The 13,583-nt window shown below is 61.7% G+C and overlaps 1 protein-coding gene across 2 annotated transcripts in view; it reads right to left on the reverse strand.

Moving 5' to 3' along the window:
* Positions 1 to 1,267: 1,267 nt before the first annotated feature.
* The window catches only part of DNAJB6 (DnaJ heat shock protein family (Hsp40) member B6), a 67,368-nt gene continuing 55,052 nt past the window's right edge, over positions 1,268 to 13,583 (reverse strand). For both annotated transcript variants that reach the window (XM_036999288.2, XM_036999287.2), the window contains exons 9-10: positions 7,486 to 7,698; positions 1,268 to 2,500 (exon numbers count right to left, since the gene is read on the reverse strand). In XM_036999288.2, coding sequence (XP_036855183.2) covers positions 2,418 to 2,500; positions 7,486 to 7,698 — 296 coding nt within the window. In that variant the 3' untranslated portion in view covers positions 1,268 to 2,417. The remainder of the gene's footprint in view (positions 2,501 to 7,485; positions 7,699 to 13,583) is intronic.

Here is a 13,583-nt window from a genome sequence, read left to right on the forward strand (position 1 = left end):
GTGCAGAACCCCTGGGAGCAGCCAGGACCGGAAACACCCTGGGCTTGGAGAACCTGGCGACTCCTCACCTTCAGATGATTTTTGAAGTAGAACCTTATTTTGGCAAAGGCCAAAAACAAACAACAAATCAGGTGTGATTAACAATGTCGCAGTCCACTTTTCCAAGGCTCCAAACAATAGGTGGAGAGCCTTCCCCAGGGATCATACAGCATCACATGCCTGGTTTTGATGCCGCCCACCCTTTGGGGGGCACTGGCTGAGGGGCACATGGGCGCCTCTTTACGAACTGTGCAATTTCCTGTGTAACATTACAACTGAATGTGCAACCGTTTCAAAATGCATTAAATTTGCAGCCCAGACCCACCTGACGGGAGTGGGTAACAGTCGTCCGGAGTGGTGCATGTGGCAGTCCCTTGCGGCAGGATCACCCTCCTGCGTCCCACAAACTCTGTCCCCAAAAGGGGCCTCCTCAGTACAGAAAATGCCACTGGGGACTGGGCCTGATGCCCAGGAACCACCCCCAGGACACCAGAGCCGCCCAGGGGGCCCGAGGCCTGTGGGATCCCACCCAGGAGTGAGCAGGCCCACCCACCAGTGCCCACAGCCCACCGCAGTCGCACCGAGGGCTGGGCAGAAGCAGGCTGGGCTGTGCCTTGGCCTGGCAGCTGCGCCCCTCTCCTGGGCAGTGAGCTGGACACTGACCCTGTGGCCCAGTCCCGGGGGACAGGGCCTCTCCCACACACTGCACTGGCCCAAGCCCCAAGCCGCAGGGCCATGTGAGGACTACGGGCCCGGCAGCTTGTTCCATGTGAGGCTTGAAGATCCCCACAGACACGGTGCTCCTGGGTGGCCAGCCTCGAAGGACAGCGAGGGTCCTGGGCACAAACCTGTCTTCACTGGCCAGTCATGCTCCCACGGCCCCAGGAGCTGCAGCGTCACCACAGGTGAGACGGGCCGGCGACCGGGCGGCCGCTCACGAGGGCCGGGGGCTTCTGCTCCTGCGCCGGGGCCTGCCCTGGGCTGCAGCGCCCACAGCAGGAGGGTCCGCTCCGCCCCGCCGGGCAGGCACAGGCCGCCAGTCACACCACGCACACTCGGCGTCCCTCTCCTCCAAGCGACACTTCACCTGAGGGCAAAGGCATCTCAGATGCTAGCCTTTGGCCCCCAAATGTCACTTTATTTTCCATAATTGAATGATGGAGAACACTTCTAATTTTAACTACTAAGAAGAGTGCAACTTATTAGTACTTATAAATGACAGCAAATGAGCAGCACAAAACACTTCACTTTATTTATGTAGTGTCACTTAAAACACAGTGTGCATCATGGTTACATTTTCCACAGTGGGCACTGAGCACCAGGCTGCTCCCCACCCGGCAGTCCACACCCCTCCCCCAAGCCAAGGACACATCCAAGCAAACGTCCCCTAAGGGTCACCCTGAAAGCGGAGGTCACACACGTGGCTGTGCCCAGGCTGCCCACCCTGTGGATGTGCCAAAAACTTGCCGGGCTTCAACACTGCTGGATTCCAGCTGCTGGCACGTCCGAACCACATCAGAGCTTCCCCCGTGTGCCCTCATTCCCAGGAGGGCTCAGGAGAAGCCCCTCACGCTGAACAGGACGGGAGGGCAGTGCTGGCGCATGGGGGCTGGTTGGTGCCCAGCAGAAACAAGGGTTAAGAAGCACCGCCATGCAGAGAAATGTGTGCAGGAGGATCTTCTAGAGCAAGACGACTGCTGTAAAGGGCCAAGGCCGGCACATGGAACCCGCGCTCAGCGCACCTGCTCAGGGCGGGCTGGCTGCGTCCCAGCTGGCATGACCCTCACCCAGGAGCCAGAGCTGGTGTTCCTCGACTGGTCTGTAGACTCCTGTGTACGTGCTAAAAAGAACAGTTACAGACCCAAGAAGCAAAGATGAGATTTGGCATAAATCACACAGTGCTGGAAGCTGAACTGGGACTAATCGGAGGGGCTCAAAATGAGAACAGTGGAGAGGAGGATGCGCATCTGAAGTGACTGGCCGGAGGCTGCGTGCAGGTGGCCGGGTCACTGGGCACGGCTGAGGGCCTGGCCGCCTTAGACCATGTCCGTGCGCGACCTGCGACACCCAGGTCTCCCTGCATGTGGCTACGTGCCGGCTTCGGACACCCCACCCGCGCGAGGAAGGCTGCTTCGTGCCGTGCGCTCAGCGGCCGGCGGTACCTGCCAGGCCTCTGAAGCTGTGGCACTGCAGCCGAGCGCCCGGGGAGAGCGACAGATCCTCAGCTCGGGGCGCCGCGGGCGCTGGTGCTGCGCAGACGCCGCCCCCACACCCAAGCGTCCTAGTCTGACCGACCGGCGGCGCGTCCCAGGGCTGCGGACGCCACTGCCGCCCGCGGCCGCCCGGAGCCGCCTGGTGCCGCGGCCCGCCCGGGCGGCCTAGCGCTTCCCCCGGGCCGGCCTCCTCTTCCGCGTCTCCTCTCGCTGCTTCTGCTTCCTCAACTTGCCGCCTTCCTTGGGCCCTGCGGAGACACGGCTGTGAGACACTGCGGGCCGGCAGCAGCGGGCCGGCAGCAGCGGGCCGGCACGAGGCGGACGCTCCTCGGCAGCCCCCGTGCTGGTGGACCGCACAGCGAAGTCCGAGGCCTTCCGTCCCCCCTGGTCCCATCGAAACCTCAGCAGCGCCACGCGCCGACTCTCCACACTGCGCACTGAAACCCTTAACGCTCTTCAGAGACAGTCACGGCTGAGCAGAGGGGCGGCCTTTGTGCCCGGCTCCCCCGGTCACCCAGCCGAGCCCTCACCTTGCTGCCTCCAAGTGAGCCCACTCTGCACCCCAGCTGGACACTGCACCTCACAGGGGCGGAGCCAGCGGCCTCGGGGCTCAGGGTGCCAGGGTGCTCTGCGGGGGAGGCCCCACCGTGGACCAGGCCCCCTTCCACAGTTCTGGGTGTTCCATGTGGGAACGGCTCCCGCTTCTGACTTGGGGAACCCACTTACTGCCCCTCGAAGTGAGTGGCCTCTTGACAGGTAAGTGCATCAGTCACCCTTCAGAGATGTGCCCAGAGAAGCAGAAAGGAACTGCTGTGCAGACACGGCCAGGAGCACACCGACGTGGGGCAGAGGCGGCAGGGTCAGCCGGGAAGCAGGCTGCATGTCCAATTTGGGTTGAAAAAGATCCACTTAAATGGCCTGGCTAGTGAGAACCAAGAACAGAACCGGGCTGGGGCCACTGTGGGCCTGGGTCACGCCCATGAGCCCCTAGGCCTGCCGCTAAGTCCCTCTGAACATATTCTCAAGGTTTAACATACGGCAGCCTTTCAGGCACAGGCTACGTGCGGACAGAGCTCAGCTGCTAAAGATGCCTCGAGTCCCTGCACCAATCAGACAGTGCCAGCCGCCCAGAAACAAGATGCCTGAAGCCTGTCCCCTGCCGGTCACCAGTGGAACTGGCCGTGGGCAGCTACTTGTGGGTGAAGGCCAGCAGCCCCCAGGAGGACACGAGAGCCCCCGCTCACACACACGGTGGACGGGCATCAAGGTCACTGGCCAGCCCTGGCTCCTGGCTCCCCACAGTGTAGCTGAGAGGTTTCCCAGCAGGGAGGCCAGGGCAGCCTCTGCTCCACACCTGACACAGTCTCACACAGTCAGTCAGGTTCAGAAAGGCCCGTGGTACCCTGGTGGACACAAGCGGCCAAGCTGGGGCTCAGCATGCCCCTCCTGTCACCCGGTTCCAGCTCCTTCCCAGGAGACCACTGTTCTCACAGCAGAGAGGGTGAAGAGATCGATCCCTCAGTCAGACTTCTCATTAAAATGCCACTTCTGGTACAAGGCATTTTCAATTTTAAGAAGCCACAGAAAATCACTTCAGACAAACTAAGGGAATTTCACCAACGACAAGATTCTGGGGCTAGTGTATGTTTGACCTATGCTAGCCGAACACCAGCCAGCCAGCAAGTGCCTGTCCCATGTGCCTGGGGCATGAGGGTGACACGACTAGCCCCCAGCTTGGACCAGGGCCCAGGAACAAGGCTGCCCACACAGCCTGAGGCGACCCTCTGCCATCCCTGCAAAGGCGGCCGGGTACACCCATTACCACCAAGCATGACAGGCACCACCCACCCAGAGAGCCACCACACAGGTGGGATCGCGGCCCCTCTGGCCCTGCAACACAGCTGCTTCCACATCCAAGGTCTCAAATCCAAGGGCATCAAAACAGGCCACAGCATCGGGTTGCACAGAGGGGCCGCAGCATGGCGCCCGCCATGTCCCACTCCCGACCCCCACCTGCCCCGTCCCCAAGCCCTGGCTCCAACCACATGTGTCACAAACCTCAAGGAGGGTTCAGACAAACCCAAACATCTAATAAAAAGCAGACAAGAAAAAGGAAGACCTCCTGTGACCTCACCTTCCTAGAAAGGAACCATGCGCCCCTCACCACAGAGGTGGGTGCCGCAGCTGTGGTCTGGAGCACCCCGCACTGCCAGCCCAAGGTGCCACTCCCACGGACCCCCAGGGGCTCCCATACCAATGAGGACCCTCCCAAAGGCCCCACGCAGGAAAATACTTCTTAAAGAACCACTGAGAGTTCTTAACAGAGAAACGCAGAGATACAGAAATTAGTTTCACTAAAAAGACAGCCAAAGCCGCCGAGAGCCGCACCAGCATGAAATGACCATTAGCTCGTGGGCGCCATGCTGTGCTTTGCCAAAGAGGAACATTCCCTGGTTCCATGGCACTCCTGGGGAAGCTGCTTCCTTCCAACAAAAAAATAAGAATTAAAAGAAGGTTACAGGATCCATTTCATTCTTTCGTGAACTGTTTGTCATGTCCAATAATTTTAATTTTCCTTTTTAACAGTTACGTGCTCCTGACAGATCTTCAGTCTGTGTGGAATCCATAAATGAAAAATACTAATCCTTTTCTACTGTTTCACTTGGTGGCTTATGGCTCCACGTGGCACACAGTAGGAACCATGCGTCTGTCCCGAAGCAGCAGGCCCGGTCTGACAGGCAGGTAGCCATCCGACGTGAGCACTCGCAGCCTAACAGAGCAGCAGAGGCCGGCACGGGGAACCTGCGGGACATCGGCACCCAGCACCTGCCCCGCTGACAGGAGCCGCCCGGCAAGGGGCCACTTGGGCTGAAAGCAGAGACTCCGGTCCAGGTAAATTCCCTCTGCTGTGCCCTGGGCAGGCTCAGCAGCCATGCCCAGCACAGGCAGTGCACTCAGTCTGGGGAGGTGCGCATCGGGTGCAGGCTCACTTTCCACCTAAGACAGTCACTCCCCGGAAACTTCCGGCTGCCTCCACACCTTGCCGCTGCCCGGCAAGCCAGCTCCCAGGGCCCCCGCACCTCCTGGCCGGTCATAAGGGGACTGGGCCTCCCCTGCGTAGCCAAGGACCTTACCATGCACTTCTTTTAGGAAAAATCACCCAAGACTAGGCAATACGGCAGAGAGGTTCCTGTGACTTCCCAACCATGCGGGCACACACAGGAGCCTGCTGGGGGCCACCCCTTCGTGACAGACTCCCCCAGCCTCTGCCACACTGCCTGGGTGCTGGGGGTTCTGCAGAGGCGCTGCACCCTGCCGGCGCAGGGATGAGCCCAAAGGGTCCTGTGGCCTGGGGCCGTTGGCCAGCTTGGGTCTGCCGCGGCCTCCCCCACGCACGTTCTCCTCACTCCGTCTGCACCCCCCACCTGCGGGACAGCTTTGTCGTCTCTCAGTACAGAGTCAAACCAAAGTCCCTGACACGACCTCACCACACCTGCACGAGAACCGGCGGCTGGTTCTCTGGTGGCTTAACTCCCTTCAGGGTCACGTAGCTCGGTTTGGAAAGGGAACAGGGAGCCGGCTCCGCAGCAGACAAGGCCCTCCCGGCCATCGGCCACCATCACAGAGGCCACATGCCCGGACACAGGCAGGGCCCACCCAGCAGCCACGGAAGGCCTGGCAGGTGGAAGCCCCTGTGCGCCTCCTGGATCGTGCCAGGAGTCATAGGTCAACACGTGTTCCCCACTCAAACAATACCTGGTAGAGACCCAAAGGTAAACACTGACAAACATGAGATACTCGAACAAGAGCTACTGTTTTCCTACTGAATCCTACTTTTCCAAGACTCTCCCGCAGGTAAATCATCCCTCAGGTGGGAGGCGTGGGCTGCCTTGAGCTCAGGATGTGCCCTCTGTGGCCAGCCTGCTGGCGACGGTTCCGTGTCCTGCTCTGGGAGGCTGGCTCTATTCACACCTGACCGTGCCAGGCAGGCCATGTCCGCACACCAACTTCTTGGGAACTGGGACGTTCCAGCCCAGTACGTGGGCTTACGGTGTCCATGAATCACAGATGGAGCCTGCTAGATCGCGTTCAGGCTCATCTGTTAGGGGAACCTCCATCCAAAGCCCTCCCCTGTGCAGACCCCTCAATATCACTCTGCCGTTGCCCAGCCGGTCCTTCCACCTGCTCCGTTTCTCACTCGGTCACACAGGGTAAGGGTGACGTCTCCATGTGACCCGCTGCCGTTGGCACGGCGGCATGGCAGGGCCCATGGCCAGGTCCACACAACTGTGGAAGCGCCATGCCGAGGCTTGAAGCCCCAGGAGGCCCAGCTTCAGCGATGGTGCCTCTCCTCTGTCCCCCTGAAACCCCGACAGACACTGCTGCTCTACCGGGGAAAGACGAGAAGGACCTGACGGGACTGACGTCCCAAGAGGAAGTTCTGGGAGAGGAAAGGACACAGCCCTTACTTGCTACCGCCTGCCAGGGCCCCCAGGGTCAACCTCACGACCTGCACTCGGATGCTGGCTGAGCCAAGGAGCATTGCTGTCCTCTGCCGTGAGCCTGCCTGGGCACCGTGGCTACCCTCCTGGTGAGCCCAAAGCTTCAAATGAATGAAATGCAAGCAAATCACACTGCGCTTCTGACCACATGCACAGCCACACCCTCAGACATCAGCCAGAACTTTCTATGGGAACTGGCTTCACAGGCCCATCCGGGCTCTGTAAGAAATCGCAGGCCAAGCTGGAAAAGGGCAGAGCCAGGCTCTGGGACACCCAGCATGAATGCCCAGCATCCAGAGGTGAGAGGGCGGGTGGGCTGGCACCATTGATGGCAGGTCCCCACTCCGAACACAGGCGAAGGCATGACGGATGGGGATAAATGCCAGCATTTACCACTGAGATGGCAAGGTGCCCACCAGCTTAGCGAGTGGCCTGGGGCACAGGCCCATCTGAGTTATGAAGCCCCACAAAGTCAAAAGTTACAAAAAGATTTAGGGCAGCATCAGCACCTGGCAATCCCATGGCACCTGCCACCCTTCGCCCAAGACAACACTCATTGCCCTGTCACGGAAGACTGGTGCCCATTATAATTGAGGGGCATGTCATGGCGGCAAGCTCACCTGCCCGCCCGCCCACCCGCCCACCCGGTCAGGGCAGGACACAGCAGCACAGGAGTGATTTCGGCCCCCTCTGGCCCTGGGAGGTGGGTGGGACGCCCCCGGGGGGCACACCTGCTGGGGGCATGGCAGGGTCCCAGCTCGTGGAGGCCCGCTGTCTGCCCTGCTCGAGCTGGTCCTCACAGACGTAGGGAGACGCATGTCTGGGCACAGCGGCGAGCCTGGGTGGCCTCAGTGCGCGGACGCTGGCGCTGGCAGGCTGGGCGGGAAGCGAGCTCTGGCCTCTCCGCCGACACTCCTCCCGGAAGGCGTCCTCATCGGCCACACCTGGAAGCACAGGGTGGGGGAGGGGCATTAGCGGCCACTGCAGAGGCCACGCTGGCTAGTGCCTGCCTCCCTGGCAGCTGGGGAAGGAGGGGGCCCCTCAAGGCCCCTACTGGGGCCCAAATGGAAGATTCCAGGAGCGGAGGGAGGGGCGCCACATGATGTCTAAAAGGGCAACCCTGCATAATTCGCTGGGGACACCGACCCAGGGTGCTGGCCTGGAAGGAACGGGCTCTGGACCAGCCAGCGGCCTCAGCCCCAGGAGCACAGCAGCCTCTCCACCCCATGATATGACGAGTCTGCTGGCCACGCCGCCCGCGCATGCGCGTGTAAGCACACAGCGCTGAGCCACGGGCCTGGGCCCACCGGGCATCTGTCCAGTCAGACACGGTCCAGACGGGGCATCCAAGTCGCCCCAAGGTCGTGTTCCTATCAGTCTTTTAGGAAACAGAGAAGTTGCGCACGTTACGTGGGTACCAGGAAAAAAATACACAAATGACAATTTTTGCTGCATGATTTTAAATTCCACTCTGAGTTTCTGATTGTCCATCACACCACGGGTGTTCGAGGGAAAGAGGTTTCAAGTCCAGGCAACACCGGGGAGCCAGGTGCCTGACGGGGACAGTGGCACATTAGTGGCGGCACAGCCTCCACAGCTCCTGCAGACCTGGCAGTGGGCTTCCAGCGAGCGACAGCTACCAAACACCTCCATCCGGTGGGCAAAATCCCGGGCCTGCAGGTGGGAAGGGGCTCCTTCTCTTCCCACGGAAACCAAGGCAGGTCCGCAAGCACAGCGCAAGCTGCACCTGCTCCCACCCCCAGCCAGGGAGGCCTTGCTCACCAAGACTCTCCCAAGACAGACTGGGCTGCGCGTACGAGAACCGGGCTAGAGGAGCTATGTCGCAGGGCACCGGTCACTGGCACGGGGCGCCAGATGTGCAGTGCTGGGAGAAGCTGCACGCCCTCTCCAGGGCCCCAGCTTGAACTGAGCTGCTGGGGCGCCCGACTACATCTCATCCACATGGCAACATGTAAGCTGCAAGGCCTGGCCCCAAACCCCTGCCCGAGCCTGCTCTTCTGGGCACCTTGGGGCATTCCCCAGCATCACTGGCCGCCTCAGATGGCACCTGTCCTAGAGGGGCACTTTCAGGGAACTGCACCCCAAGAAATCCACTCTCAAGAAACACTAGGACCTTGGCACACCCACATCCTGGGCTTGCAGGTGAAGGCTTTCCAAACTGTCTCGGCACCTCAGGGAGAGGCCCTATGGAGCCCCAGAGCCTGCCTAGTGTGCGGCGTGGCGGCACCAGTAGGCCCTGCTAAGTGCCAGCTATGGTCATCACTGCTGGGCCGCCCCACAGCCCACCCTGCCCGCAAGAGTGACACCCGGGAGCCACGAGCCACAGCCCTGCCGCTGAGGAGTGTTTGTGTCCTGTGTGCACGGCCGCCACCTCGCAACCAGTGTCGTGATGTTCTCGTTGACGCCCCTTTGAAGGACACGACCACGCGGCCACAGCCACACAGGCTCCTCAGGACCAGAACTGACTATGGAGAAGCGTGGGCTCGTGGCCCCTGGCATCTGGGGCAGGTTCTCCACCCGAGGGTCGTCTGCTCATCTGTCAGGCGAACAAGCGGCCGGGGGTGTCCAAGACCTCATCCCTGAACCGCGCCAGCTGAGTTCCGCCCCTGGCACAGCGCCTCCTGGGCGTCCTCAGGGCAGGAGTAAAGAGCAGGGCAGCGAGGGGGTCGGGTGCCTGCACCCCTCCCTCTGGGGGCCGGCAGACCAAACAGAAGCGGGATCCACAAGGTCACGGGAGGGATGTCACTGTTCTCTGGAGCCCCGAGGAGGCAGCAGCGAATGCCCAGGGCCTCCCACACTCAGGGGCAGCACCACAGCGGCTCAGCCCCTCGGACCCCTGGCTCGGTGCCAAGCACCCCGGCGGGCCCCCACCAGCCAGGAGGAAGGCCTCCTCTGTGCAGGCAGGGCAGGAGTAAGGAGACCCTGGGCATCACTGCTCCCCGCCCGGGTAACTGAGGGGAGCACCAGTTAGGCCTCACCAAGAGTGTGCCCCAATGCCCAAGCAGATAGCACCAACCTCCACCTGTGCTGGCCTGGATGGGCACACGCCCCGTGGCCCACAGTCTGCACCAGACTCACTTGCCTTACGGGCCTCAGAGAAACTCAGAACCGAGTCCCTCCTGTCCGCCGACCGCCACACACTGGAGGAGGGACGCGCTGTCCCCACAGGCTCACTCCCCAGGGCCACCTGCCGCCCGCAGACACAGAGACCCCGACGGCGGCCACACAGCTCCCTGAGTGGAGTGGGGGTGCTGGGCCAGGCACTGGCCACACAGAGGAGACAGTCGGCTGGCCCGCATCACAGCCGGCTCAGAAGGCGGTCGGCCAGCACAGGGCAGGTCTTCAGGGTTCTGCACACTCTAGGGCCACACAAGCCTCTGTTTGAACGGAACACCAGGCTTGGGCTCGGCAGCCATCACCGACCGGCTTTCTCTTTACGGAGAGCCTGCCTGCCCAGGACGGTGTGTGCAGACAGTGACCCGGCGCGCCACGCCTGTCCTTCCCGAGCCTGTCCCGAAGCTTTTTGCACCTACCCCGCCTGCTCACCCTGCCCGGTGGAGAGCAGCTCCGGCCTGGGCCTCCGCCCCTCCTGGACCTCGCCTCCGTGAGCTGCCCGGCCAAGCACATCAAGAGGCTTTGGCCAGGGTGCAAAGCCAGGCTCCGGGCTCCACAAAGACGCTTTCACCAGCAGTGGCAGAACCACACTGGGCACCTGTCTTACCCTGTGGTCAAGCCTTGAGGACACCATGCCCGACCTCACACCATGATATGAGCTCCAAAGGGATCATCAAGTCACTGACCCCATAAAACCTCAGTGTCTTGAGTACCAGGAAAAATAATTTCCTTGGGGAAAGGAAATAAAGGTAGAAAATGAGAACCAAAGAGTAAATCATTTACTTATTCCAAAGTTTTCACTGGATACTTTCGGGAAGGCATCACTCCACACGTGCTCCTGGCACCGCATGCTACAGGTGTCAGCAGATTCATCGAGCAAGGCCACCGTCCCCTAGCTCCTGGTGCATGTGTACCCAGTGTTAATGAGGACGGGCATCCAAGCCAAGTCACTGCCATTCCCCAGGGAGCGGTGGCTGGACACTGGGGGCTCTGGTTCCTACAGTGAGGCCTCGGGGCGTGACCCATGCTGAGCCTGGCAGTGTGGGTGAGGGCAACGGGCTGCCCAGAGCTTCCCAGCAGAAGCGAGAAGAGGGTACGTGGGTGAGGGGATGCCCCAAGACAGATAAGCCGCAGGAAGGAGGGGGTCAGGAGGACCGGAACAGGGGCTGGGGTGACCCCAAGATCGCCCCAGGTCCAGCTGGCCTCTCAGCTCTCTGCCCAGCTGCCCTAGACCTCCCCGGTGCTGCTCACTCCAGGACACTGCCTGGCACACAGGCTTGCAAAGGCCCCCAGCTGACTGTCACGTGTCCCACGTCCAAGTTCTAAACTACTGCCCAAGACCTTAGACGCCCCTCAGGCGTCTCCCAGGTCAGCACGGAGGCAGCTCTGCTTCAGGGCAGAGGGGCCTCAGGACGCAGAATGCAGGGCTCACCTGCCCAAGGCAAGGGGTGTAGCAGGAGACGGGGACTGGCCCCCTCTCCTGCCCCAGCCCCGCCAGGGGTGTGCAGAAGCCAGCCCTGTACGTATCTGGAGGAGACCCGTGTACAGCAGCTGGGGCCACCCCACCCCGACGCATCGCCGGTGGCAGGGAAGGGCCTGTGGGCGGGATGCCGAGAAGCTCACAGGAGGAAGCTGTCTCTTGAGCGTCTGGCTCTGACTTGCAAACTTCACACCCTGTGCGTCTGTGGCCCCCCAGGACCAGAAGGGACCACATGTTTCTGTTCAATGTGTCCCCTCCGGCAGAGCCGCGGGCCTGGGCCCTGCCTCTGCTCGTGACCCCTTCCTGCCCTGGCATGCGGCAGACACCTGTGCCGGATGAAACCGCTCAACTGCACACCGGCAAGCGCTGGCCCGACGCGCCACCACCTGCCCCAGCCGAGCTCAGCCATGAATGCGGCTGTGGGTCTGCCTGGGGCAGCACCAGCCTCAGGCCCAGCGGGAAGACAGGCCCGGGTGCACAGAGAGGGGCTCCCGGCCCTGAATTCAGAGCCCATGGTGAGGAGGCCAACACCCGAGCCTGCGAGGTCCCTGGGCTTCAGGCAGCACGGGGAGGTACACCTGCCCCCGAAACAGCCCCAGTACAGAAATGCCTTGACCCCCTGGCTGCTACTTTGGATGGCAAATTTCTTGATGCTGGTGTCCAACAGAGGGGCTTCAGAGAAGTACACATGGTGAAATTCTTGCCCTTAATGTGATGCTCCAAACACACACCCACCTACCCTGCCTGAGAAAAACATGCTCGGCTAGGAGGTACCCCGCTCTACACGAGGAGCACAGGCTCCCCAGGGCCACCGGGACCGGCCACACCCACGTGAGGCGCCGGGACTGAAGGACGGGCGGCCGAGCTGGTGATCCACCTGCACGCGACGGTGTGGGGCGTCTGCAGAGTGGGCCCTTCCTCGGAACAGAGGTGCTCTCCAGAGACAGTGTGCACCCGGCAGTGGAACCCAGCAGTGCTCCCAGGCCACTGGCCTGCTGGCATTCTGAGGCCGCAGTGCCACAGGACACACACCACCACTGCGCGTGCCGCCCGAATCCTCTGCCTCCACAGACCTCTGCTCCTCTTTAAAATGAGAATGGACACCTACCAGGCATGGGTGATGATGTGATGCCACAGAAGCCCTTGGCAGGAACGCCGCCACCACAGCAACCACTAAGGGCCCTCACTGCACCAGGAGGGGCCAAGCCCATACCACGCCCAGCCCTCCGGGCCGAGGACAGGCCTCCGCTCCTAGCGGCAAAACAGGAGCCTCTGAGGGGGCTGGTCACACACCATCAAATCCTACTTACCTCAATTTCAGAGCAAGTTAGAGGCTATCGACCGAGGGCAGCGCCCCCAGGCCAGTGCACCAGCCCACCTCTCCCCTGTCCCGAATGGCATGTCCTCATGTCGTCCAAGCTTAGGGACAGATGAGGCGCGGGTCCGGGGCCTCCCGCTGCTAGTGGTGACTCTGCTGACCCCCCTGCAGCCCGCGTACCTGAGGCACTAGCGGCACGGCCACATCGACAAGGCTTCCGGCCATGAAGGGAGGTGCAGCTAACAAGAGAACTGGAATGGAGTCCCCAGCCACTCACGGTTAGAAGCGCCCACCATTACCCAGGGCCCCCCTTTCAAACCAAACCTTGTGTCCCGTGGATGGGGGCGATAGGTGGCAGAGGAAAGCTGCCACACGGAGCGGAAGGCTGCAGGATCGAGCGCCAAGGGCCCACGGAGAGGCATGCGCGTGGCCAGGTCATGGCAGAGATGTAGGCACAGTGGCAGGCATGCGCCCGGGGCCCGCCCCTTGGAGACGCAGGCCTTCCCCATACCCTGTGCCTTCTGACCCCTCTCGGTGAGCATGCACCAGTCCCATCCAGACCCCACCGACAGCCAATATACGTAATGCCGAACCTTTACAAAAAATTCTTTTGGGAGGGACAAACGCACATTGCCCACAGCTGAAGAACACGGAAAGCCTGTGGCTTAAACTTAACACAGCCTGTTCTGGCCAATGAGCTCTGAGCACCTTGGAGCCAGAGGAGGTGCCAGGGCTTGTCTGGCCTGCCCACGACCGGCGCTCTGGGGAGAAGCCCAGCACCCAGCGAGCGAGGGCCGGGCCTCCCGAGCAACACCACTGCCCTGTGACACTCGGACACCCGGGCACATGCACCACGTGAGGTCACGCAGAGAGCCCCGCACTGACCCGGGCAACGT

The sequence above is a fragment of the Manis javanica genome, chromosome 6 (assembly GCF_040802235.1).
Source record: "Manis javanica isolate MJ-LG chromosome 6, MJ_LKY, whole genome shotgun sequence".
Taxonomy (NCBI): domain Eukaryota; kingdom Metazoa; phylum Chordata; class Mammalia; order Pholidota; family Manidae; genus Manis; species Manis javanica.